Source organism: Cibotium barometz, chromosome 48 (assembly GCF_041138505.1).
Source record: "Cibotium barometz isolate CiBa-2024 chromosome 48, ASM4113850v1, whole genome shotgun sequence".
Taxonomy (NCBI): domain Eukaryota; kingdom Viridiplantae; phylum Streptophyta; class Polypodiopsida; order Cyatheales; family Cibotiaceae; genus Cibotium; species Cibotium barometz.
Window position 1 is genome coordinate 15,464,596 of NC_141093.1, and position 27,502 is coordinate 15,492,097.

The window sequence follows — 27,502 nt, forward strand, 5'->3', positions numbered from 1 at the left end:
CGTTGGAGATCGGTTGAGGGTATGGATAGCCGTTGCCACAGCCTCTCCCCAAAGTGGTCGAGGAAGATCACGATGCTCCAGCATGGTCCTCGCCATCTCCACCACAGTCCTGTTCTTTCGTTCTACACAACAAGCAGCATAAAGTAGAGAGATCCTCCCAAAGATGGTGTCTGCTGAGGTCCACACAAGTTAGTGTGAATCAATTCCAATGGTTTCGAAGCCTGCCTGGAAGCCTGCTTCGGAAAGGATTCCTTGTGCTGCTTACCACGTATGCAAGAACTGCAACGCCCTTGCCTACTACCTACATCTGGCAAGCCAACCACCATCTGGTCTTGGAAAGCTCGCCGAAGTGCATCCACATTTAAGTGGCCAAAACGAAAGTGCCACAAATCTCCGACCTGAGAACCTGTCAACGAGGAGAGTGCAGAGAGCTTGTAGATACCATTCTCCACACCGTCTTCCCAAACAACCTGGCCAGTCTCACGGTCCCGTAGAGCAACTGAATGCTCCTCAAATTCCACCCGAAAACCAGTCTTGCATACTTCATGCACTGACAGAAGATGAAAACCTAGAGCAGGGACATAAAGAACACGGGAAGCATGCTGCTGAAGGCCGAAAGATCCTGCAATGAGTGTGGCGAGAAAGGCCACTATTGGAGGAAGTATCCTAAGCGGATAGGGAAGAGTGCTGATTCGTCAGCCTCAGCTGCAAAGACTCCTGCATTTGTGCACTTAGAGATGATGGACTCCGACGCTTCATCGTCTTCAAGAGCGAGGAGGCAATTGGCTTCACCGCGAAGGATACCCAGGAATGGATTCTTGACAGTGGTGCTTCCAGGCACATGACTCCATCCCGTGACTTCTTTTTGGATTTGAAACGGCAGTCAGGTCGCATCTTTATTGGCGACAATTCCACTATTCCGATACATAGTGAGGGCCGGATGGAGATTATTCCCGCTGAGTCAGGCTTCTTCTCAGAAGACTTCTCCGGTGAAGCCTTCCCTTTGCCTTTGTTGTAATTTGGGCCTTTCGACCGTTGGCCAGTTAAGGCCTCCGAACCGCTGCTGTGAGGAGGGTTCGTGAAACGTTCCTCTTGGTCCAAGACCATTGGCACAAGCTCCTCCCAGGTAATGGTGCTGAGCCTGCCACTCGTAATCAACGAGGAGTAAAAAGCAGAATACTGAGCAGGCAAGTGGGACAGCAAAGTGATGGCCATGCCTTCAGATGATCTCTCCTTCCCAGCTTGGAGGACTTCCTTCTGAAGGGCCTGCAGTTTTGTAATGTGTTCCCGCATCGTCGAGGACTTTGCAGGGTTCATAACCCGCATCTGCACTTCCAAGGAGATCCTTTTCATGGGTGATACCCTGTTATAAAGAGAAGCCAAGTGCTCCCATATGCCTCTGGCCAGCGTCATGTGCTTTACATGATTGATCACTTGTGGTGTGCAGTTGAGGAAAATAAATGACCGGACCCTGGCGTTGACACGATCCCACATGTGTGCCTGTGCCTCTCGGTCCTTCATCGACAGTAACTCCCCTTTCTCTGCTTCCGGCCGTGGAACCCCGATGACGATGAAATAAGCAAGGTCATATGACTCCAGCACAGACTCCATCATAACCTTCCAGATGCCGCAGTTGTTCCCGTCCAACTGACGGTCCACAGGGAACGTGGGGAGAGTCGGAATCTTCACGTGCTTCTCAGCCATCTCTAGTAAATGTGCCATCGCGGGGATTAAACTGAAAAGGGTGGGTGGGTGGGAAAAAAAACTCTTAAAACCTGCAAGTGGCTGTCCAGCACCTTAGCTCGCCTTCCTCTTGCACCTTCTCTTCCCGAACAGTCCAAAACAGTCCACCAATCAGCAATCTAACTATCCCCCTCTTGCTCAGAAAACTCCCAAGATCTATCACGAGCCTAGGGCTCTGATACCATGTCAGAATATGCAGCGGAAATGATAACCAAACTTGGGTTGACAAGAGCAAGTAGAGTGCAGAAAATAGACAGCACAAGAGACACAGAGAAATAGGCGTGTAAACTCTTCTCTATACACAAGATCCCGCAGAAAACTGAATGAAAAAGTGGTGGGGAGCATGGGGCATATTTATAGGCCCCATAGATGCTGTCGGCCAGCGCATGATGGCCCTCCACGACTGCATAAAGCAAGTCGGCCAGTAGAAAATCTCCACGCTTGCTGAATAGGTGCTGAATAGGCAGTCGGCCAGCCACACGACTGCTGAATGGACAGTCGGCCAGCCACCAGAGGCTCCTGCCAACATCTGGCATCCATTCACACCACGGAAAAATGGGGAAAAAATACGGGGAGTGAGGAAAAATGATAAAACACCTATACAGGGCGGGCACACCCACAACAAAGGCCCTGGTGTATAAAAATAGACAGGAGATGACTTCTAACATCAACTACTTATTTGCTATACTAATTCTTTCAATTTGCTACTTCCCTTAGTGCTAGGCTTCATCATGGCTGAGGCTGCCCTACATCTCCGGAGGTTTGACAGAAACTCAATACGAAGGGCTTTGTGTGAATATATGTTCTTACTGTGTGTGTGTGTGTGTGTGTGTGTGTGTGGAGTGCGTGTGTGAGAGCATAGCTGGATGCAGAGTTCTACACCCACTATTGGATACTGATGACGTTAGTGGGGATGTCGTAGTATCTAGTCCATACTATGCATAATGGAGTTGATAGTTATATAGTCTTGTGGGTTGACTACCATGAGTATATAACATGCATGTTCCTAAAAAGTGAATTTGGGCATGTTTCTGGATTCATCTAGGTATATAATTCAGCTGTATTAGCGGACATGCAGACTTCACATTGTGAAGTTTGCGTTTGAGTTGCGGCCAGTTGATATTGTGCTTTTTCTTTCTATCTTTAGCGGTGCTTTTGCCCTATCAACTACTTATTTGCTATACTAATTCTTTCTATTTGCTACTTTCCTTACTGCTAGGCTTCATCATGGCTGAGTCTGCCTTGCATCGCCGGAGGTTTGATAGAAACTCAATACGAAGGGCTTTGTGTGAATATATGCTCTTATGTGTGTGTGTGTGTGTGTGGAGTGCGTGTGTGAGCATATCTTGATACAGAGTTCTACACCCACTATGGGGTACTGATGACGTTAGTGGGGATGTCGTGGTATCTAGTCCATACTATGCATAATGGAGTTGATAGTTATATAGTCTTGTGGGTTGACTACCATGAGTATATAACATGCACGTTCCTAAAAGGTGAATTTGGGCATGTTCTTGGATTCATCTAGGTATATATATATGTATATTTGGGGATCACTTTTACTGGCTTGCTCTTTACTATGCGCCCACTTGTCCAGGCATGACCGGTGCACGAGGATATACTGCTCTGGCTTCTTTATGGAGAGACTGTGTTCGGGCTCTTTTTCAAGAAAACTAGTACCAAATGTTGGCTATTTGGTTCGCCTGATGGTGATGTACTAGTATCTTTTTGGGGACTAGACTTAGAGAGCAGAGGACTGGAGGAGAGTGGAGAGACTGCAAGTTATGATGCTGTCACGCATGATGAGGAGTAAGCCATGAGTGCAACATGCGGCATGCCATAGTACTTGCCGAGTTGTGATTAGCCCCTCTTGTCATAGATGCCTTGTTCTAGGCCTTCAACACTTGTTAGGGGAATATGCTACTTGGATCAGCATACTTCAGACCTGGTATTTGATGGAAATAATTTTGACTAGTTTGATATATTGACTTTGTTAGATATTGGAATCTGTCCTCAAGAGCGGTAAAATTGTCTGTGTGCCCAATCAGGGATGCCTGTGGACATGTCTTACAAGTGCAGCTGCCTACCAGGCAGGATCCAAGGCCATGTTTTGGCTGATGGGCTGCAGTTTTGGGCAGCCAGACAGTGGGCAGCTGGGCACCCAGTTTGGACAGCTTTTGGATACATTTTATATCGTCATGCGCAGTTGGCCTGGTTGGTAGAGTTGGCCAACCAGCCAACCCTAGCAACTGACCAGCCCTTCATCCACTATTCAAGGGCAAGTGGAGGGTCATTGTAGGGCATCATATCCTTAGATGCTGCACTCCTCTTGCCAATGTGGACGGAGAGTACGGTGGAAGTAATGCCTATTTTGGGGTCAGTCAGAGCATCGATCCATACAGGAAGCAAATTGAATATTTTTACCAACCCATAGGTTCTCCATGCATACTCTTATCCACGATCCTCCTCCTTTAAACAGAAATTGCAAATGAACAAGTATTTTGTTCACTAAACCGAATGTTCAAATAAATTACTAAGGATACGGTTTCGATTGAGCTGGGCTCACCAATGCATGGAACTACACACAAATGCCATGTCTGAGGGTCATGGCTAAGCAAAGGGCAGACCTTGGATTAATTTTAGTTATCTCGGTTTGGAGGTACTTAGACTTTTATTTTCAATTATATTTGTGCTGTTTGATGGAGAATCTATATTGCAGTCTAAACAATGAATTTGCTTTGAGTGAATAATAATCGAAACTTTGTTTTCACTTTTTTTTGAAGGGGTTTATGCAAATCACAACTTGAGACTGGACCACATAGGTGTATATGGATTTGATTACGACTATACCTTGGCTCATTATACTCCCGACCTTCAAACATTAATATATGAACTTGCAAAGGAACATCTTGTGAAAGAGGTAGGGACAGCCTCTGGTGTTTATTTGACCTTTTCCAAAATTTCTTTTTAAGCATCTAATAATCAATGCATATGTGCTCATGTGACTTGTGGATGGGCAGCACAGATATCCGGAAAGCTGCTTAAACTTTCAGTATGACAAAGGATTTCCAATACGAGGACTTTACTATGATAAGAAAAAGGGGTACCTTTTGAAGCTCGACTTCTTCCACTCGGTTGAGCCTGAAGGCTGCTTTTTTGGACGTCGCAGAGTATGCTTGGTTATATCTCTCTCTCTTTGTATTGAGTTTCTAAAAGACTTCTCCATCTAGCCAAATTCAACCACATTCATGAGTGTTTACTAATGTTCAGATGTCTTTTGGGGCTATCTTCAAACTGGTCCCTTTCTACGCTGAAGTGTTATCTTACATACATAAGCTCTTGGCAACCTTTATATTCTTTGAGCTTTTATAGAGCGTACTTATGATCCGACTTATGTCTGCATTGTCACTAGATACACTCATGGCTAGCCTTATGTGCTTCAAGCTTTTATAGAGTTGTTATCGAACCTGCCAATGTGGGAGAGCTCAATTAGTTTCACACCTACCAGAATTCCATTTTTGGGGAAAAAGGCACAAATTCATCCTCCCTGCCCTTCCTACCTCCCTCCAAAAAATAAATCCTATAATTTCGTCCACAAATACACCATGCATGCACACAAATACACCGTGCATGCAGACACTCAGACACATCAGTCTTTGTGAAAGAAGTTGTGCTTTCAAAGATTCATTGTATGTTGTGCTAGAGTTTTATGGATGTTCATATTATAACCCTTGGTGGTTGTTAATTAACCACCTGTTCCCACACCGGCGGGGCCCCACCGGGGGGGGGGGGGGGGGTGCAGTGAATAAATCAAGAGTTAATTTTTGTGTGCGCAAATGGGAAGGATGCAAGGTTTGAGAGTCCTGCTTTATCACCCATGGTTTGAAGCACATTCTCAAAGCTTTGAAAAAGAAACATGCTACGCAATCCTTGATGTTTCAGGCCTTGTCTACAGGTAAATGAGGCAGAAATTGAATCTGCATATGGCGGCAAGCGTATCAGTGCTGAGCACATGCCAAACCTTGTTGCGCTCATGGATCTTTTTTGTCTCAGTGAGGTACATGTATAGACTGAGATTGACATGCTTTGGATTAGATTCGATGCTTGTGTGTTACCCATTTTTCTGATTGTTGTCGAATAAGATGTGGATCATCCAAGAAACCTTTTATTGCTAATTTGGTTTCTTGTATTTTTTCTTGAGAGAAAGATTATATATTTAGCTGACATGCTTTAGATAAGATTCGATGCTTGTGTGTTATCCATTTTTCTGATTGATGTTGAATAAGATGTGGATCATCCAAGAAACCTTTTATTGCTAATTTGTTTTCTTGTAATTTTTTCTTGAGAGAGAAATTATATATTTACCTATATGTGTCCAGCGGCTGTAGGCTGGCAAGATTTTAACCTGGGTTCCTGCTCGGTGAGTCCCATCCCCACCAGGCTGCACATCTGTGAACATTGCCTTGTTGTGTTTGAGGAAAGTAAGGCATTTTTTGATTTTTTTCTGATATGTTAGTTTCTAGAAGAGGTGGTTATTTCACTAGCATGTATAAAACGAGAACCTTACGAGACTTACTGAATTTATATGAAGTATTGATGCAGTATGCGTGTTTCCCATGTGAAACAGCAGTCAAATAGTGAACTTATAAAAAAAAACTTTTTTTTTGGATGCGCTGATCTCATGTGAGAGGTTGGGGCTTCTTGGTGTTATGTGGTAGCTGTGAGTTATCCCACACGTGCTCTTCCATACTTTGTGGGCAAGCAGTCCAAACCCTAATCACACAATTGAAGGCTGTTGGGTATTCTACTAGGAAGTTTGGGGGTAGTAGCACTCGCTAATGTAGTTCATTCTGCTTTTCTTACTTAACAGAGCGGTCCCCTTTACTCCCACACCCAATGTTTGGCATGTGGTCAATTAATTCTCAAAGTCTAAAACCCTTTGGTCTTTTCACCTTAATAATGTAATCAATGCCTATGGGTGCCCCTCTTGGCCTTTCTTCTTCACATTGGCTACCTCAACATTTGTTTAACCCTCTATATGTCCTTACGGGAATCCCCCAATACAAGACATGTATGTGACATTCAAACAGAAGCTGATCTGATTAATGCTAAGCAAAGAGAGATTAACACTAATCCTACTACAGCAAACACACCATAGAGAAGAGACAAGAAAGACCCTAAACTACTGTATATTGCCAAAACCTGAATATATACAATGATGATCCGAGATCTACACCAAGATCTGATCCGGTATATGCCATGCAAACTAGCTAGTCTCTATGATATGTTCCTGATACAAAAGTTCTTACTTGAAGAAATCACACTTTGATTTCTTCGCATGCAACTCCTCTCGTGTGAGAATCTAATCTTGAGATGCCATTTATGTCATAGTTGCAAGCAACAGAAACAGGAAATGGATGATGTCTCCACAATGGAAGTGGCCTAAAATTAGGAAACAGAAATGGATAAGAAACGACACGTCTTTAACATTAAATAGTAGATGTAAAGAGAAATGATGAAAAAGGTTGAGAGAAAAAGAGAAGAAACTATCATGTTACCCATTATTGGGATTTAGGGGATTTACAGGCATTTATAAGTATTTTATTAGATTTACTGGATTTTTGGACTTTTGGGCAAGCTTTGGGAATGGGAGGTTATCCAAATATGGGTTCCGGGTACCTTGGACATCTTGGGGGGCACCCAAGAACAGGATATGGGCCTTGGATAATGGAGCGCGTGTGTCCGACAGGTCATGGGATTGATAGGACGGCCTATTGTGTTAAAAACAGGCTTCAAAACAGGGTATTCTGTGCATTCACATCATTATTTATAATGGTGAACATGTTTATTACTAAATGCCAGACTTTTATTGTTGAACCCCTGGATCGGTTACATTGGTAGCCGAGCACAACTTTCCTTTTAACTAAGGAAAACAGCTTGACTTGGGAATTCACTAGGCTATTAGTGTGGCAGTACTACTTGGCTTAAGTGTATCTGGTAGAATCGTGGAGGCTTGTGGATAGGATCTCATTGTCTCTCGATGGCTCTGGATATATCTGGTTATTGTTGGTGGATAGCTCTGGATATCGTTGGATAGCTTTGAAAAGCATTGGACTTTGGAGAGTGACACGGCTTGTTGGTTTTAGGTAATCGTGGCTTGAGGAGTCTCTTGAGTTGGATAGGTTGGTTAAGTACAATGTATGTTCCTGTAAGGCCAATTGGCAAGGGATCTCATGTCATCTACTCCATGGGGAGATGAGGGTTTGTGACGGAGGAAGAGAACTTTGGGGATTTGTTCCTTGAGTACTTTTCCTGGACACTTCTTTGTTGCATTGGTGCTATGTCTCATGTTGGAAATCTGGTGGACCTGTGGAACACATACTTTGGATCAGGATTGTACTTTTGAGATTGACTCTTGTACCCATGTTTCAGGTATTGAGATGTTATATTGGCTAGTCTCAGCTTAGCCTTTGATTTCGGCTACAAGTTTGGAGACATAGGTGACACTTGTACTTGAGTTTAGATTATGGATCTTCTTCATGGACAGATGGACTTTCTTTGGATTATGAATCTTCTCCATGGACAGATGGGCTCCCTTATGGAAGTACGATATATAGGTTTCTGTGGTACACATGTTTATGGGTTGGCATTGTAGATTTCTGGATTTGTTTTCTACAGGTTTATGTATTGCCATTATGGACTCTTAGAATTTCTTTTGGGGATATGGTTTGTCTTGTGGAGACATGATTTTGCTTTGGTCACTTTCAACGTGATCAGTTTTCCGTCTAGTGTTTTGTGTATGTTGAGGACTCTTGGATTATGTGGACTTGATAGTCTTGGACATCCGGATTCTACAGGAGGTTATGGTTTTGGACTTCTGGATTATATGGCTTCTCTTACAGTTGAGGACATCTTGAGAAGAGGCGGGTGATATTACCATTTTTGTGATTTACGGGATTTACATGCATTTATTATTATATTTTTTCTAGGATTTATGGTCTTTGTGTTCACTGCAAGCTTGCTATTTAGCATATCCCATTGCATGCATCATGCCCGCCATTCAGGTTGGATGCCATATCCCACTTGACACATTGCTTCATTAGCTATACTAGTGTTGTTTGTAATATATCCACATACATCATTGCTATTCGATAGCCTTCTACCAATGCTGCTGTTGATAAGTTTGCATCGTCCCCTTGTTGTGAAGCTCGATTGTCATTCACCTCCTCAATGCCTCCATCATCCCTTGCCATGGTTATTGTAGCGTAGAGTTTGCCATGTCCTTGTTGTCCTTGTATGTGGCAGCTCGACTCCTTATGCCACATTCTCCATCATGTTCTGGATGTCTTTCTCCTGTATTAAGGTACAGTGAACTAGGGAATTGTGCCTCTCGGTCTCGACCTGTGCTTTATTGCCATCCAAGGTGGTTCCAAACGTAGTGAACGATATGATTAGTATGTTTGGAAAACGTGCTGAAAAGATTGCAAACGTAGTGAACGCTGCCCATGATATATATATATATATATATACAAAATTTATAGTTTACTTATAAAATTTTGAAATATGAAGTTTGAAGATTCATCAATGAACATTAAAGCACTTACTAATACTATACAACCTTTAGTTTCAATTTTGCGGGAGAGAGAGAGAGAAAGAAAGAAAGAAAGAAAGATTTTATTAACGTCTTCCAAAAGACCGAACTCGGCCTATGAGACAAATCGGAGTACCTGTATGGGGTATCCTCTGTCATCCCAACAAAATGAAAAAGTACTGAATAAAAAAAAGCTGAATCTGGGTGTGCAGGGGATGGAGCTCTATTACTAGGAGAATGCAAAGCTATATGCATGGAGTATACAATCATGATATGCAACCTAGCTAGCTCCATCCTGTACCATACTGGGGGTATAAAATGGTATACATCAGTGAAGGGGGTGTCCACAGCTCCCTGAAGAACATGCCTGGGTGTGCTCTGAAGCGAGCCAGTCGCTCCGCACCCTCTCTGTGAAACTGAGCTCTGATCTCTGTCATCTCTCTCTGGTATAGGCGTGGTGTCTGAAAGCCAGGTGTCCTCTGTCTCCTGCGGGCTCTAAGTGTCTCTGCTCTCTGGAGAGTAATTCCCTGCCGTGTAGGGGCTGGTAGGGGTATGGATCTCTGAAAAAATGTAGTAATCTGTGTCTGTTGCCCCCCCTCTGGAGCTGTCTGAGCCTGTAATAATGTCTCTCTGTGGCGCTGTATGTCTAGAATGTATCTCCCCAGTATGCGCTGGTCTGCTGTCTCAAAGATCTGGCGTAGGGAATGTGGCTCTCTGAATAAAATGGAATATCTCTCTCTGATGGGTGTATATGCTCTGCATCTGCATACATAATGCTCCTCACTCTCCACCTCCTCTCTGCACAATCTGCATACCCTCTCCTCTCGGGGGATCCGTGCTGCTCTGCCAGTCTCAATCTCCAATCGGTGTGATGAAACTCTGAGCTGACCAATAGCCACTCGGGAGCCGTGTGGTAAAAAGCCCTCCATGTATCTAGGCCTCTCTATAAATCCATCATCAGTGATACTCATGAAGTGATCTCTGTAGTATAGCATCTTCGGTGGAAGAGGCTGTGTAGGCGATATCCATGTCTCTCGTGTATAGAGCTGCCATAGATCCTGTCTCAATACTCTGTTCCTCTCACTATGAGAGAGACGGATATGTGGTGCATCCCTGTCATACTGGAATGGTGGTAGATGATCCATGTCTAGGCCATGCTGTGAGAACCAATGTGTGACCTGTGCATACCATGATCCTCTGTCTCCTGCCTCAGCCAACTGTCTAGATGCCTGAAAAGCTCTGTATGATAATCTGTCTTGTGGCATCTCTCTAAATCTGTCTAGCAGGCATATAGTCTGAAATATGGCCTCTACCATCATAGGAGGCGCAGCAAACTCTGCTCGGATAATGTCATGAGGTACTGACGGTTTGCTGCGTATCATGCGTGCCATCATGAGGGCCTGTGGTCTCTCTATCTGTGTCCACCAATGAGTAGCAAGGCCTGGCGCCCATACTGCTGCTCCATACATCAATGCCGGTGTGACTAATGTGTCAAATAGCCACCCCTTCGTCCGGGGCTCCTGAAAATGCGCCTGGTGGCACTGTCTCTCTAGCATAGCCAATGCTGCATATCCCCGTGTCAATCTAGCTCTGGCTGCTGAACCCATGGTAAAGCGTGTGGCTGCTGCAGAGAAGGTAACCCCTAGGTACACGTATGATGTCACCACCTCCACCTGGCATCCTGCGAGAGTGAATGTCAGCTGACTCCTGCCCTGTCTCGATGTATGAAAGACCATAACCTTGGTTTTCCCAAGGTTCACAGTAAGACCCCTCTGTGTGCAGAAATCATGGAGTGCATGTAGATGCTGCTGTAGACCACCTGGGGACTCAGACACCAATACAATATCATCAGCATAGAGCATAATATGTACTGAGGTACCTGCTAAATCAACTCCATCTCCGCCTCCCCGTGTAATGAAGTCAGCCACCTCATCAATGTATAACCCAAATAGCGTGGGGGAAAGTGGGCATCCTTGCTTCACACCAATGGTGCTAGCAATAGTCTCGGACATACCTCCTGGACATCTGACTCGCCCAAAAACCTGCTCATATAATGCATAGATGCCCCATGTCATATCTGCTGGTATGCCAAGAGACTGTAGGCGCTGAAAGAGCCTCTCTCGTGGTACTGTGTCAAATGCCTTGCGGAAATCCACAAAGCAGCAATAGAGCTTTCTCTTCCTCACTCTGGCCTGATCAATCATACATCTCAAAGTGAATACATGGTCAGTGGTAGAGAAAGCTCTCCTGAAGCCTGCCTGCCCTGATGAGCGTAAACCTGCTCGCTCAGCATATAAGCTAAGCTCCTGCTCCAGCACTGCACCATAGAGTTTGGCTAGCACGTGGCCAACCATAACCGTCCTGTAGTTGCTCGGATCGAGCATATCCCCTGTTTTGTGAATCGGCACAATGGTGTGCATCGTCCACTCCGCAGGCAAACCCTCTGCTAGTGCCCTGTTAAACAGGTGTGCAAGAAAAGGAGCTAAAGAATCTACTGCATATATGAGATGCTCACCCTGCAGGCCCATATGGTCGGCGGCCCGTCCATGCTGTAGGCGGCGGATAGCTTCCTGTACCATCGAGTGGGTAAAGAAGCTAGCTGTGGTAGGTCGAGGCTCCTGGCTGAGGTATAGGTGGCTGCTGTGGGGCATGGTATAGACCCTCTGCATATGTGTGCCATGTCTGTGGGTCTGCAATAGGTGTCGGGGTCCGGGGCTCTCTGAAGTGCCGCCATGAGACAGGGCTATCTCTACTCATGAAGAAATGAAAGATCTCTAGCTCCTGTATCTCTGCAAAGGCCCGCCTTTTGCGGCGAGTAAGTCTCCTCATCTCTCTCCTCGACTCCTGCTCTGTGATGGCTCCCAAGGCTCTCTGTATGCGGAGTCGTGAGTATAGGGCTCTGCACTCGTCATCATACCATCTGTTCTGGGGCATAGTCCCAGGTCTCGCAGGCTCTCCTGAGTGTACACGATGTGGGAAGCTCTGTAATGCAGCCGTGTGTAGGAGTGATGCGAGCTGGGCTGTAATGGTATCCATAGATGCCAGGGGATCCATGAGTAGGAGCCCATCCTCTACTCTGCCAGTGTATATGTCTGCCATGTCATGTGTGAAGTAGATGGTAGTGTGTGGCGTCGGTATATGGGGGGCTGGTGATACTGGTGATCCGGCTAGTGAAAATGCCAAGTATGTATGATCTGCCCCAATAGGACGAGGTGGAATGGAGAATGAAGTGACAAGCTGTGATGCCTCCAAAGACCCCATAATGTAGTCTACCACCGTGCCTCCGGTCCGTGTATGACCCCCATGTGGGAAGCATGTCAGCCCTCCTGATCCCGGCCACTGTAGCATCCCGTTATAAATAACGAGACGATGCCTGGCTCCCAACTCTAGTAAGTGGTCCCCATAATGCCCTCTGTCTGGTCCAGTGTCCTCTGATGCCCGACTAGCCCCTATCTCCTCTGGATCCACAGGGTGGAGGATCTCCATGTCATCATAGTCATACACCTCACACTGTCTGCTCTGTGTGTGGGCATTGAAGTCGCCCGTAAGAAATACTTCCCCTAGTGTAGAATAATGCATAATCTCCTCTGACAGACAAGTGTATGGCGAGGCTCCTATCTCCTCCTCCTGTGGCATGTCCTCTGTAATGACGTAGGAGGATCCTGATGGAGAAAAGTAACATAGAGCTATGTATATAACCCTGTCCTGTGAGAGCTGTAAGCTGATCCACATGTATCTGGCCTCTGGATCCTGTGCTACCACTCTCAGTCTCCCCTGTAGCTCCCGTCTGAATAGGACTGCTACTCCCCCCGACCCTCTCGAGGTAGAGAGAGAGAGAGAAAGAAAGAAAGAAAGAAAGATTTTATTAACGTCTTCCAAAAGACCGAACTCGGCCTATGAGACAAATCGGAGTACCTGTATGGGGTATCCTCTGTCATCCCAACAAAATGAAAAAGTACTGAATAAAAAAGCTGAATCTGGGTGTGCAGGGGATGGAGCTCTATTACTAGGAGAATGCAAAGCTATATGCATGGAGTATACAATCATGATATGCAACCTAGCTAGCTCCATCCTGTACCATACTGGGGGTATAAAATGGTATACATCAGTGAAGGGGGTGTCCACAGCTCCCTGAAGAACATGCCTGGGTGTGCTCTGAAGCGAGCCAGTCGCTCCGCACCCTCTCTGTGAAACTGAGCTCTGATCTCTGTCATCTCTCTCTGGTATAGGCGTGGTGTCCGAAAGCCAGGTGTCCTCTGTCTCCTGCGGGCTCTAAGTGTCTCTGCTCTCTGGAGAGTAATTCCCTGCCGTGTAGGGGCTGGGAGGGGTATGGATCTCTGAAAAAATGTAGTAATCTGTGTCTGTCGCCCCCCCTCTGGAGCTGTCTGAGCCTGTAATAATGTCTCTCTGTGGCGCTGTATGTGTAGAATGTATCTCCCCAGTATGCGCTGGTCTGCTGTCTCAAAGATCTGGCGTAGGGAATGTGGCTCTCTGAATAAAATGGAATATCTCTCTCTGATGGCTGTATATGCTCTGCATCTGCATACATAATGCTCCTCACTCTCCACCTCCTCTCTGCACAATCTGCATACCCTCTCCTCTCGGGGGATCCGTGCTGCTCTGCCAGTCTCAATCTCCAATCGGTGTGATGAAACTCTGAGCTGACCAATAGCCACTCGGGAGCCGTGTGGTAAAAAGCCCTCCATGTATCTAGGCCTCTCTATAAATCCATCATCAGTGATACTCATGAAGTGATCTCTGTAGTATAGCATCTTCGGTGAAAGAGGCTGTGTAGGCGATATCCATGTCTCTCGTGTATAGAGCTGCCATAGATCCTGTCTCAATACTCTGTTCCTCTCACTATGAGAGAGACGGATATGTGGTGCATCCCTGTCATACTGGAATGGTGGTAGATGATCCATGTCTAGGCCATGCTGTGAGAACCAATGTGTGACCTGTGCATACCATGATCCTCTGTCTCCTGCCTCAGCCAACTGTCTAGATGCCTGAAAAGCTCTGTATGATAATCTGTCCTGTGGCATCTCTCTGAATCTGTCTAGCAGGCATATAGTCTGAAATATGGCCTCTACCATCATAGGAGGCGCAGCAAACTCTGCTCGGATAATGTCATGAGGTACTGACGGTTTGCTGCGTATCATGCGTGCCATCATGAGGGCCTGTGGTCTCTCTATATGTGTCCACCAATGAGTAGCAAGGCCTGGCGCCCATACTGCTGCTCCATACATCAATGCCGGTGTGACTAATGTGTCAAATAGCCACCCCTTCGTCCGGGGCTCCTGAAAATGCGCCTGGTGGCACTGTCTCTCTAGCATAGCCAATGCTGCATATCCCCGTGTCAATCTAGCTCTGGCTGCTGAACCCATGGTAAAGCGTGTGGCTGCTGCAGAGAAGGTAACCCCTAGGTACACGTATGATGTCACCACCTCCACCTGGCATCCTGCGAGAGTGAATGTCAGCTGACTCCTGCCCTGTCTCGATGTATGAAAGACCATAACCTTGGTTTTCCCAAGGTTCACAGTAAGACCCCTCTGTGTGCAGAAATCATGGAGTGCATGTAGATGCTGCTGTAGACCACCTGGGGACTCAGACACCAATACAATATCATCAGCATAGAGCATAATATGTACTGAGGTACCTGCTAAATCAACTCCATCTCCGCCTCCCCGTGTAATGAAGTCAGCCACCTCATCAATGTATAACCCAAATAGCGTGGGGGAAAGTGGGCATCCTTGCTTCACACCAATGGTGCTAGCAATAGTCTCGGACATACCTCCTGGACATCTGACTCGCCCAAAAACCTGCTCATATAATGCATAGATGCCCCATGTCATATCTGCTGGTATGCCAAGAGACTGTAGGCGCTGAAAGAGCCTCTCTCGTGGTACTGTGTCAAATGCCTTGCGGAAATCCACAAAGCAGCAATAGAGCTTTCTCTTCCTCACTCTGGCCTGATCAATCATACATCTCAAAGTGAATACATGGTCAGTGGTAGAGAAAGCTCTCCTGAAGCCTGCCTGCCCTGATGAGCGTAAACCTGCTCGCTCAGCATATAAGCTAAGCTCCTGCTCCAGCACTGCACCATAGAGTTTGGCTAGCACGTGGCCAACCATAACCGTCCTGTAGTTGCTCGGATCGAGCATATCCCCTGTTTTGTGAATCGGCACAATGGTGTGCATCGTCCACTCCGCAGGCAAACCCTCTGCTAGTGCCCTGTTAAACAGGTGTGCAAGAAAAGGAGCTAAAGAATCTACTGCATATATGAGATGCTCACCCTGCAGGCCCATATGGTCGGCGGCCCGTCCATGCTGTAGGCGGCGGATAGCTTCCTGTACCATCGAGTGGGTAAAGAAGCTAGCTGTGGTAGGTCGAGGCTCCTGTGGCTGAGGTATAGGTGGCTGCTGTGGGGCATGGTATAGACCCTCTGCATATGTGTGCCATGTCTGTGGGTCTGCAATAGGCGTCGGGGTCCGGGGCTCTCTGAAGTGCCGCCATGAGACAGGGCTATCTCTACTCATGAAGAAATGAAAGATCTCTAGCTCCTGTATCTCTGCAAAGGCCCGCCTTTTGCGGCGAGTAAGTCTCCTCATCTCTCTCCTCGACTCCTGCTCTGTGATGGCTCCCAAGGCTCTCTGTATGCGGAGTCGTGAGTATAGGGCTCTGCACTCGTCATCATACCATCTGTTCTGGGGCATAGTCCCAGGTCTCCTGAGAGAGAGAGAGAGAGAGAGAGAGAGAGAGAGAGAGAGAGAGAGAGAGAGAGAGAGAGAGAGAGAGAGAGAGAGAGAGAGAGAGAGAGAGAGAGAGAGAGAGAGAGAGAGAGAGACTTAAGCGTGTGTGGGAGAGAGAGAGAGAGAGAGAAAGAAAGAAAGAAAGAAAGATTTTATTAACGTCTTCCAAAAGACCGAACTCGGCCTATGAGACAAATCAGTGTACCTATGTGGGGTATCCTCTGTCATCCCAACAAAATGAAAAAGTACTGAACTAAAAAGCTGAATCTGGGTGTGCAATAAGTACAATGAGTGGGGGAGGTGATGGAGCTCTACTACTAGGAGAAGGCAAAGCTATATGCATGGAGTATACAATCATGATATGCAACCTAGCTAGCTCCATCCTGTACCATACTGGGGGATAGAATGGTATACATCAATGAAGGGGGTGTCCACAGCTCCCTGAAGAACATGCCTGGGTCTGCTCTGAAGCGAGCCAGTCGCTCCGCACCCTCTCTGTGAAACTGAGCTCTGATCTCTGTCATCTCTCCCTGGCATAGGTGTGGTGTCCGAAAGCCAGGTGTCCTCTGTTTCCTGCGGGCTCTGAGTGTCTCTGCTCTCTGGAGAGTAATTCCCTGCTATGTAGGGGCTGGGAGTGGGGTGGATCTCTGAAAAAATGTAGTAATCTGTGTCTGTCGTCCCCCCTCTGGAGCTGTCTGAGCTTGTAGTGATGTCTCTCTGTGACGATGTATGTCTAGAATGAATCTCCCCAGTATAGAGAGAGAAGAGAGAGAGAGTTGAGCGCCGCATAGAGACGCCCGCAGGAGAAGACTTGAGCGCTGCATAGAGGCTGCCACACGCACGTAAGGAAAAGCGAAAAAAAAATGATGTTGACTTGCGTCTGTTTTTTAAACCTATAAAATCAAAAGTGCACGTTCACTACATTTCCAAACATTAGTGAATGTTCCAAACGTTTGGAACGTTTGGATTACATCCAAACGTAGTTTGGATGCAAGTATGATGCCATGACTAAAGAGGAGTTTGTTTAAGTGCTTTGGGTTGATTGGATCTACATGTTTTGGCAAATAACAAGACAAGGTATGGTTAGTGATGCGAGAGATGAATGAGAGTGATGATTGTTTTACTAATTGGATAAAATATAATGGTATTGTTTTTCTTGTTTATGGAATTTCAGTCTCCAAGGAATTTTTCATTAATTACTAGGCTCCACCCTCTAGAAGTTTTGTTTTGTTTTTTTTTTGGGGGGAGGGGTGTGTGTGCTCGTGCGTTGTTCCCAAGATTTTTAACTATGGTAATTATATTACCATGATATTGGCTACGTAGACCTGAGATTTGTACTGTTCTAAGGTGCTTAGCAATTGAAGATGGATGGAATGTGCTGTGATTGTGGTAAAGTGATGCAAGCTGGGGGTAATGCTAAGCACTCATGCAACGTTGGCTACTATGCATGATGCTGTTTGGGGGGGGGGGGGGGGGGGGGGATTGATCATGGTTTCAAACTTCTTGCAGATGCTTGTAATGAAGTTGTGGAATTGAGTCATTGGAGGAATATGGTGTCTTGATATCTATAGCTGAAAGTGCAGTGTCAAGTTTGTGGAGGGATGTTGTGTGGCTGCACTTGGTATACCCAAGTGACTTCTGACGGTGAAGAATCACCAGGATAATTTTCTCTTGTCAAACTCAAGGCAGGTATTCGGGATGCAACTTGGCTTGCCAATGAGACCACCTTGCAGGTGGTTATGATGTTGTAGGATCCAGATCATTGTGTATGCTAATGATCAGCTACTTATGTGAAGTTTTAAACTCCTTGGTCTATGATCTCATTGGTAGCAGTGTCGAGAGCCCCTGCCATTGGAGAAATATTGAGCAAAAGATGGGAGAGGCCTAATGTGCATGTGACTCTGAAGCAGAGGTTGGAACCAAATTTGCAAGAACGTGGGGAGGGTTCAGAGGTAGGAAAAGAACTGCTTGAAGAAAGGGGACTCAGGCAGAAGAGAAGGGAAAGAAAAGAAGCAATGGGCTGTAGAGCAGGAGGAAATTGTGAACTGGGTCATCCTGAGCTCACGGGCATGAAAGGTGGGAGTTCTACGTGTTCAAGTGGTATAGTTGGTCTCATGAACAAAATTGGCTTTAAAGTTTATATGTTTGAAAACACTTGGGCACGCTGCTTGGTCAAGGAATCAAGAACAGCACTAGGGGCTTTGAGCATTATCCGGTGTAGACAACTTGAAGCAAGGTTCTGACTTTGTGCTATCAAGAAAGCATTTCAGCATTCAAATATATTTTTCTTTCATTTTCTCTGGTATGGATGGTTATTATGTGAACACTTTATGGTTTAGCTTATAAACAGCATCAGATGATCAGAGTCTTTCTTTCTTTGATGAATCAGGTTTGTCTTATATCAGATGTGATTCAGCACTTTGTTGATCAGAAAGTAGCTTTTGACTCCTCATATGTCTATGATGACGTCAAACGCTCAATTGAATTCGTTCACAAGAGCGGGCTTTTACACAGAAGAATCTTGGAGGAGCCTGCAAAATACCTTGTGAAAAGTGTAAGCTCATTTCGTAAGAGGACACTTTTATGCGCTTAAAAGTTATTTGTTTTACTGATTGCATTGAGATTTATTGAAGTCATGTGTGTTGACAATGTTTTGATAGGGAACACTCCAATGTTTTTTTCAATCTCATAAAGTATGCCATTCCTCTCACACAATCATTGCTGGCACTTTTGTGCAAGCAAGATGCCTCAAGAGAGGAGCAATGCTAGCTGAACGCCCTAGTTGCTTGCTGGAGAAGACTACTGCCGATTGCTGGGCTTAAATGCAAAAGATGAGACTGGGATTCTTAAATAGGCTCAAAACTGTGCTCGTGTGTTGGTTGGTCTGCTCACAATGAGCCTGGGCCTTAACAATGCATTTTTAAAACTAGCCCATATCCATACCTGGGCACGGGTTTCTGCTATCCGAACAGCAAGCTCGCTTTCTGGTTGCACCTAACGCATTGTCCCTAACGCTGCTCCTGTGGACAGCCTGCCCATAGGGCCTATCTCTGTGAACATGCTCACAACCTTGCTGATAATGACCATGGCTTGGTTGTGCATCATTAGATCCATGTTCTTCCCCAAAAACTCAAGTCTTTATAACTAATGCCCTGGCCCCCTACAAGCATATGATGGACCGAGTCTTCAGAGACTATAGGAATCTCACAGGAACAGTCTAGTGTAGAATTTTGTACTTATTAAGGGCTCTGATACATGATATATAAAAGATGATGTCTTGAGCATTGCATATCTGTCAGGTAAGTTACCTTGGACCCGTAACTTTGTTAGATAGTTAATAGTTATCCCATTTTGTAGGCATTTCTTTGGTCTCTCGTTATTGTTTTGAGATTTTTGCAATTAGTGTGAATGTCGGGGTTGTTATTTACTGTTGGATGCAATGCTCTTTTTAGGAGGGCTTGGTGCAAATGCTTCAGAACCTAAAGGACAAAGGAAAGAGACTTTTCCTCTTAACCAATTCTCCATTTCCTTTTGTTAATGGGGGAATGCGATATATGTTTCAGGTTTGCTCTCTATCAAGCTTTTAGTTTCATGTTTTCAATAGGAACACCTAATATATACCGAAATTCAAGACACCCACAGAGGTCTTAAAATTCTCAAGCTTTTTAGACATTGAAAGTAGCTAAATAGAAGAGTCATGTAGGGTTTCTTTGGCAGGACATTGTTAAACTCTTGTTATAGGAAAATCATCCTTAAGCTGAAAGGATTTCTAGAAAGTGAGGGATTTTATCGAGGACTTGGGACTGATTATCAACTTGATGTTTTTTGGAAGTCTCTAGAAAGAAAGAAAGACCGAAAGAAAGAAATATTAATGCCTTCAAAAGATCCAATGCGTCTATGAGACGAAAAAGTAATACAATGAATCCATGAGAATATTGAATCATAAGAAAAGTAATAAAGCTAGCTAACCATGCTTTGATAACATCTGAATACAAGATACAGATACATCATGGGCTTATGTGGGTACATTAAGAGATATCAAATACATCATGGTGGGCTCATGTCTCACTTTGGGGGCTAGTTGTCATTTTTCCACCTTCCCAACGCAAGTAGCATTTTATTTGCATTGTCCGAAAAAGGACACGTAAGTGTCCTTTTTTGGTACCAAACTAGTGTTAAGGTCATGGAGGATAAGAATAGTTCTATTGGGGAGTGTCATAGACATGACTCTCTCAGGAGGAGACTGGAGTTGTGAGCCGAGCAACTGATGGGTCGAGGTTTCCAGTTAGACTTCACCGATCACATCGTGAAGGATTTTCTGAGGACATCGCATTTCTTGGGCTAGTGGCACATCAAGGATGCAGAATTGCATGAGGACATGGCTATGGAAGGAGAAATTTTCCAGCCAAGTATTCGATGCAAAGTCTTCCCAACTGTTGATTGCATTGGGTGTTTTTTTTTTTTGGGCTTTCATGGTGGTTGCTTCAGTTTTTGGGCTAGCATAGGAGTACTTGTCACAATTGTTGATTGCGCTAGTCTGCTAGATGGGGTATCTTTAGTTTTCAATGTCATGGCCACATCACAGGAGGGCATGCTAGTGAATGTGCCTTCACTACAAGGGGGCATGCCATTGGATGCGTCTTTATCCGAGGAGGATGTGCTAGTTGGTGTGTCTTCACTAGAGGTTACGGAGGATTTGCCAGTCGGTGTGTCGCTAGAGGAAACATATTTCTTGGATGCTCTACAACAGTCTCCACGGATTTTTCTTTGGTGTATCACAAGATGTATTACTTACCGGGAGGGGAGGACCAAGCATTGGCTCCTAGGAGGTAGGGAGATGTTGGTCTGAGCATACAGCTCCTGAGCGGTTCTAGTGGATATAAGGTGCAGTTTTAAGGAGTAATGTTTCTGGTTTTGATTTCTTCCACTGGAGTGCATTGGAGTTGGTGGAAAAAGCTCTTGTGATTAATCTCATCCGATGCGTTAGTAGATGAAGTTCTGGCAGTGGAGTATTGCTTGGTAGTTCTTAAGACTTTACAACATGCTTTACAGGAGGAGGCTCATTGGCAGTCAATGTTTGTTTGATCTAGATATGGTTGGTTAGAGGAGCAATTGGCAGCTCTCCTTGCATATTTTGGTGTTGACGAGGCAAGGATGGAATGTTAGTGTTATGTGCCTAACACTAATCCTTGGGATTAGGGCTTAATTTGGCAAGGTTAGGGAACCTTGAGATTAGGGAAAGAGGAGGTGGGTACGTTTGGCTAGGGTTAATTATTAATAAATCCATATGAGCTGGCTATTTATGACTGGATGGTTATTTATGGCGGCAGTTATCACTATATAATTTAGGCCTTGGGTTATTATTGTTATTGAATGTTATTGGTCTGAGCTTGGACCAGAGTAGTCATACTCCTGCCATGGACATGGTGGATCACAGGCAGTCTTGCCGAGGGTCCCTTAGGATAGGCTCTATTGGTATGGGACACTATGGTTGATTGGCTTGGCCGCCTTAGGGTGTTTAACCTTAGCCTTGGCTTGGGGGTATTCGACCTATAGTTGCATGGTCTCTATGTTGTTTTTGTACTAACCTTGTTTATGCCTGTGTATTAGGTGATCCTTTGGGAGGAGTCCTTATAGTTGGTATTTGAGATGACCTAATTGCAGAGGCGGAAAAAGCAAGGTTTGCATGTCGTTTGTGTTTTTCAAGGTTGCCCAATCGAGGTATCTCTCGATCACCATATTTATGTTTTGATTTGCCAAGAAGAAGTAGGTGCTTTTGTAGGTTTTGCTGGCATGATAGCGCTTCTGTGGATTTTGAGAGAGGGGGTTTGTATGCATGTAGGTGTGATAATTGTCCCAAGAACCCCTATATAGTAAGAAAATCCTAGTTTCTTTCTCTCGGGTATGCCAGCAAGGAAAAGCGTGCAGACGTTGGTTGCAGCTGGGTGTGCATGAAGGGTGGCCATGTATGGGTTGCATGAGCTGCAGACAAGGCAGAGGGCACACTGTTGGTGTGCGCAAATCCGAGCGCATACTGTACGTGTGCGTAGGTCTGGCAGGGTGGGCAGCAGGTGCGCGTGGAGGCTGAGCATGTACAGGTTGGCGGCGGCCAGCAGCTGCGAGGCAGGCCGTATAGTGCCACGTGGCAGATGCATGTAGGAGAGCAACAAGGCAGCCATGGATGGGCAGTGGGCAGAGGAGAGAGAGGGAGATGGCGAGTTGCATGTTGATCTGCAGACAGGCAGAAAAGCGTGCACGAGTCATCTTAAGGGGATGTGTTTTTTTAGGCTGAGTTGCAGGTAGATATTCAGCTTTTGCGGGATCAGGTGGTTTTACTTCAGACGACAGTGGTTGGTGCAGCAGCTCTTGTGTGGGGCTGGCAACAGTAGCACCTTCTTTGGACCTGAGGCTTTTGCGGATGAGAAAAGGAGGACCCAGGAGGTGGTTGACTCTTTGCTTAACTACACTTTGAGTTCCACCCATTCCCACAAGCGGGGAATATTCGGATGGTTAGGGGTCTCTTGAAGGGGAAAGCCCTGAATGGCAGAGAGAGCTTAAGAATAAACCCACTACTTGGGTGGACTTCGAGATGAGTTCCTCAAGGTGGAGGATGAGTTTGATGTAGTGGCCAAGTTTGCGGACTTGGATATGAAGAACATGTCTTTTGACACCTACTTACAGAGAAGATTTAAAGAGTTGCAGTCCTGAGCAGCACACATTGATGCCAAAACATTGTGTGGGTTCTTTATTGGTGGGTTGGCACGGGAACACAAGCTCTAGGTGAAGAATAATCATAGAAGGACATTGGAGGATGTCTTCTGGTTTGCTAGGATTTATGAGGAGAGGATGGTCGGCCAAAATGTCTCCCAGAATCCTCACGTCATAGAAACCTCCGAGTAGGATTTCCAGCATAAAGAAAAGTTTAAGGTTGAGACGGTTCCACAAAACCAAACCCAGGCTTTGGGCGAGTCCAGTCCGAAGAAGGATCAGAAGCACCAGCATAGCCTTTGGGAAGGGCAAGTGTTTCACTTGCGGGTAGAAGGGTCACATGAAGGTGAGTTGTCCGTAGGCGAAGGACCAAGGCAGCTCATTTGATTGAAGTGACATGTAACCGTTAGATTATTTCCGTTGATACTCTTGTTTTAGGTCAGAGTGCCTGCATGGAATTTATTTTCAACATGGCAGTCTTCTGTTGTAGTAGTGACTTGATACGTATGTATGGGTCGGTGTTAGGGGAGATTGCACACTCTTTTTAACCGTGGTAGTACTCACAACTTCATTGATGCCGAATTTGTGTAGAAGCTGGGAGTGGAGACGCAACCAAGTGTTCACGTATATCGCGTGAACCTGGTGGTGGGACATGAAGAGATCTGGGACAAGCGTGCAGTTACCGATATCTATCCAAAGTTATACGGAGACCTTATATTTTTTGATTATGAATCTATATAGAGTCAATGTTATACTAGGGAAAGAATGGCTTCATAGCCATGACATCCATGTGGATTGGAAAGGTTATGTTTTGTCCTTTGTAATGGGAGTTGCTCCTATATGTCTGATGGGGGATTTTGCAGTCCCACCCTTTATTTTGTAAATTCAGCAAGACTTCTTAATATAATGGAGGATTTCAATGTGTTCTTGATCCTCTTTCATTTGGTTAATTGTGGTTATAAATGGTTAAGTTAGATGTTTGGAGATAGGATTTGGGTCAATCATAGGATTGTTTTGGATCCCAAGGTCTCAGTTTGTGAGTGTTGCATCTTACAGGATGAGCCAACTAGGAGAGAATTGGGACATATCGGAGAGGTATATCTCCCTGGGGAGCTCGTGTAGGAATGAGAGTTATTGAATGTGTGGATTATCTGACTGTTTCTTTCAGAGGCCTACATGTAGGCTGGACCATGACATGAGGTGGAGGTGTAGTAGCACTAAGATGGAGTTGGGGAAGGATTGATTACCCTACACTAGCTTTGAAGTCTCAAGGAGGATCTATAGAATGTAAAGTTTCTAGGTGTGTCTACATTTCTAACCTAGGCATGTCCTATCCTTATGGGGATAGTTACCTTAGGTGATGTTAGACATCATCCCCTTCTTGCTGGCTTCCTATTTGGTGTCCTATTTTAGCCTCTAGGGCTGACCATGTTAGTCAGAGGGGCTGGTCACCCCTCACATATATTTTACCCATATTTATTTTCCATTTTATGGTCATGGGTATTTTCCCAGTCGTGGAGGCACTTTATCTCCAGTCTGCTGCCTTCATGTAGGCATATATATAGCCGGCATGCCTCCCTCATATCTCACTGCTTGTCTAGCTGCAGTCCCTCACATACGAGGTTCTCCCCTCTTGCTCGGGACATGTATTCCTTTTGGTGATGATATTGAGAGCAGGTTCTCACTTGTGTTTCCTCTCCATCTCTCTCTCTCACTCTCTCTCCTGTGTTTCCACTTTCCCTTCTTCCGCTGCACATTCTATCATGGTATGAGAGCGCCGGTGATCTTCACCGTTGGATGCTCCCTCCTCTACCTCTTCAGATCTGTGTTTTTCTGCCTGTGAGCAGATCTGCGTTTTTTTCACCAGACGAAGCTTGTGTTTCAGGTCATTCAAGGGCTGACTCATCCCCAATTCAGTGGGCTGCAGTCCCTCTTCATCAGGGCGTCAGTTGGCAGCCTCTAGGCGGCCTGATAGGGGCGTTTTTTCCGGACAGCATACCTGCCCTTCTGGCGGCACCTTCCAGGGTTCTCAGGCGACTAATTTTCCAGGTCTGGGCAGCAACATTGCTGTCCCAATAGGCTGCATTTCTGGCCTGTTTGGGCTTGCTTTCCCACGCCCTGTTCTTGGAGCTCTCTGGGCTCCCTTTTTGGCCTCTTCAAAGGGCCTTCTACTAGGCCCTAGGCCAACGCCTGTCCCTTATGGTTATCTTGTGCCATCCCTCCCCCCCCCCCCTATTGTACTTGTTCTCTGCAACAGTTCTTGATCTGAGGATTCAGCGTTTCCATATTCAGCCTGTTCTACAGCCCCTTTTACCTCTGCGTTTTTAGATTTGCAGCCATGGTTGCTATGTTTTTCTGAACCAATCTTGCTGGTAGCTCTACCTTCACCTTGGCTTCATCTATTGGACCCGAAGGTACCTTCTCTTCAGCGTTTTTCCTCATAGGAGGTGTGGACACTGGTTGACCTGAATTTTCAGGTTTGTAGCCCTTGTTTGGCTGCGTTTTCTTGTCTAGTTGACACAGATCACTTGCAGAGGGGGTTTATTTTTGGATTGTGGCTTTGGAGGCAGTTTGGTACTTGAGGAGGATTCTGAATTTCAGATTTGAGTCAGCATTTTGCTGATTTTGGAGCATCTATACCTGTGTTTTGTTCCTGGCCTACATGGTTTCCCGGTTTCTTCATGTTCCTTGCCTTCTGTTGGCGGTGGAGTGCTATTTTTTGCTGGATAGCAGTGTGTTGGTTGCGTTTTGCTTCCCACAGGAGTTTTCTACACTCAGAGGGGGCGTATCTCCAGCTACTTCACTTGAGGATCAGTTTCGGGAGCTGTGTTGTATCTGTGGAGACTTTCTTTTGTGACATGAGTCGGTTTTTTGGAGGAGAGCAGTGATCTTTTCAGAGATTCTGAGCAAAATTTATTTTTTCCGAGCTTGTGTTCTTTGCAGTGTTTGCAGAACAAGGAGGGTGTTTTGCCCTTGCTGTGTGATCCTTTCACATGGTCATTTATTTGTTGCTGATTCTTGGGATCTGGTTCTACTTCTGGAACAGTCTTCTGCTATTTGTGATGCTTTTGAGGACTTTGTTATCACTGCAGTTTATATTCCTGCTTTCCTTCCTCATTGTGAGGAGTCTACCTCTGTCTCTCTTTGTGATGCTTCTGCGGATGCCCCTCCCCTTGCCAGTTCTACAGGTTTATTGTTTTGGAGGATGGTTTTTGGGACCCAGTGGGATGCTTTGGATCTGTGGTTGCTAACCATGCCTGGGGCACAATGGTACTTTCAGAGTTTTTTGGATTTGGATCAGAATCAGGTTGGGCTTGTGCTAGTTCGACGATATCTTTTTTCAGAGGGGGATGTGGAGTCCTTTCATCTTGCGATGCCCACCTCACTGGCGTGTACTTATGTACAGCATTGGGTAACTCATGGTACGGAGTTTGAGCAGCTGGACTCCATCTTTTCTAGAGAGTCTTTACATCTTGCGATGCCGACCTTTTCAGAGGATGCTTTTGCACAGCATTTGGCTACTCTTGGTACAGAGTTGGAGCAGATTGACTCTTTCTTTTGAGGGTTCCAGTGAGGAGCAGTTTGCTTCTCCCAGGATTGATTATCTACAGGATATGATCTTGGTTGGTTATGAGGTTTTTCATACCTTCTCCAGGTTGGATACACGACATTCGACTTCGGGGAGTGTTCTTACACTTGGGTTTGGAACCATTATTTGGAGCAGCACGTCGCAGCCTACATGGTTGTTTTCTTCCAGAGGAGCGGTGTGCCTGGCAGCTTGTTCTGTTGCTTTTGTAGTTGAGTTGCTGAGGAGATTGCTTGTTGAGCTTTCTTGGTACATGTTCTTTCATCTTTGATCGAGGACGGCGTCTCTGGCTTCTTGGAGTTCACTCAGCATCCGGTGCTGAGAGGGGGTGTTAGACATCATCCCCTTCTTGCTGGTCCTATTTGGTGTCCTATTTTAGCCTCTAGGGTTGACCATGTTAGTCAGAGGGGCTGGTCACCCCTCACATATATTTTACCCATATTTATTTTCCATTTTATGGTCATGGGTATTTTCCCAGTCGTGAAGGCACTTTATCTCCAGTCGGCTGCCTTCATGTAGGCATATATATAGCCGGCATGCCTCCCTCATATCTCAATGCTTGTCTAGTTGGAGTCCCTCACATACGAGGTTCTCCCCTCTTGCTCAGGACATGTATTCCTTTTGGTGATGATATTGAGAACAGGTTCTCACCTGTGTGTCCTCTCCATCTCTCTCTCACTCTCTCTGCTGTGTTTCCACTTTCCTTTCTTCCGTTGCACATTCTATCAGGTGATGGGGTGGAAGAAGGGTGGGCAGAGGTTATGTAGGATTTTGATAGGGAAATCGGAAAGGGAGTTTGGGTAGGGTTACATATTCTTTGTGTAGGATTGGGGAGGTGAGACTTTCATTGAGATTAGTGCCGACTTAGATGATCCCTTGAGAGGGCTATGCTGGGCCGATGGTCGGCATTCGAGTCAGTATTGGCGGCGGGTCTAGGTGGGGAGCTCCATTGTTTTAGACCATTGCTGATGTCTAGGCTAATCCTTGCTTTGGGCAGCAGATAAACAATAGGCTTAGGGCACTAGCAAGGCTCAAGATTATGCTGAAAAAGCCCTATTAGGTCAGGACTGTAGTCGGCAGGGTAGACAAGACCATGCAAATAAAGTGGGGATGATTATTTATTTG

At 45.6% G+C, this 27,502-nt stretch overlaps 1 protein-coding gene across 10 annotated transcripts in view; it reads left to right on the forward strand.

The window, feature by feature from the left end:
- LOC147610862 (HAD-superfamily hydrolase, subfamily IG, 5'-nucleotidase) overlaps positions 1 to 27,502 on the forward strand; it is a 118,704-nt gene that overhangs the window by 44,023 nt on the left and 47,179 nt on the right. For 5 of the 10 annotated variants that reach the window (XM_086785499.1, XM_086785497.1, XM_086785494.1 and 2 more), the window contains exons 4-8: positions 4,527 to 4,663; positions 4,764 to 4,913; positions 5,699 to 5,800; positions 18,473 to 18,637; positions 19,536 to 19,646. In XM_086785499.1, coding sequence (XP_086641625.1) covers positions 4,527 to 4,663; positions 4,764 to 4,913; positions 5,699 to 5,800; positions 18,473 to 18,637; positions 19,536 to 19,646 — 665 coding nt within the window. Of the gene's footprint in view, positions 1 to 4,526; positions 4,664 to 4,763; positions 4,923 to 5,698; positions 5,801 to 18,472; positions 18,638 to 19,535; positions 19,647 to 27,502 lie in introns of all 10 variants that reach the window. The other 5 variants (XM_086785492.1, XM_086785496.1, XM_086785489.1 and 2 more) reach the window with 1 other exon arrangement.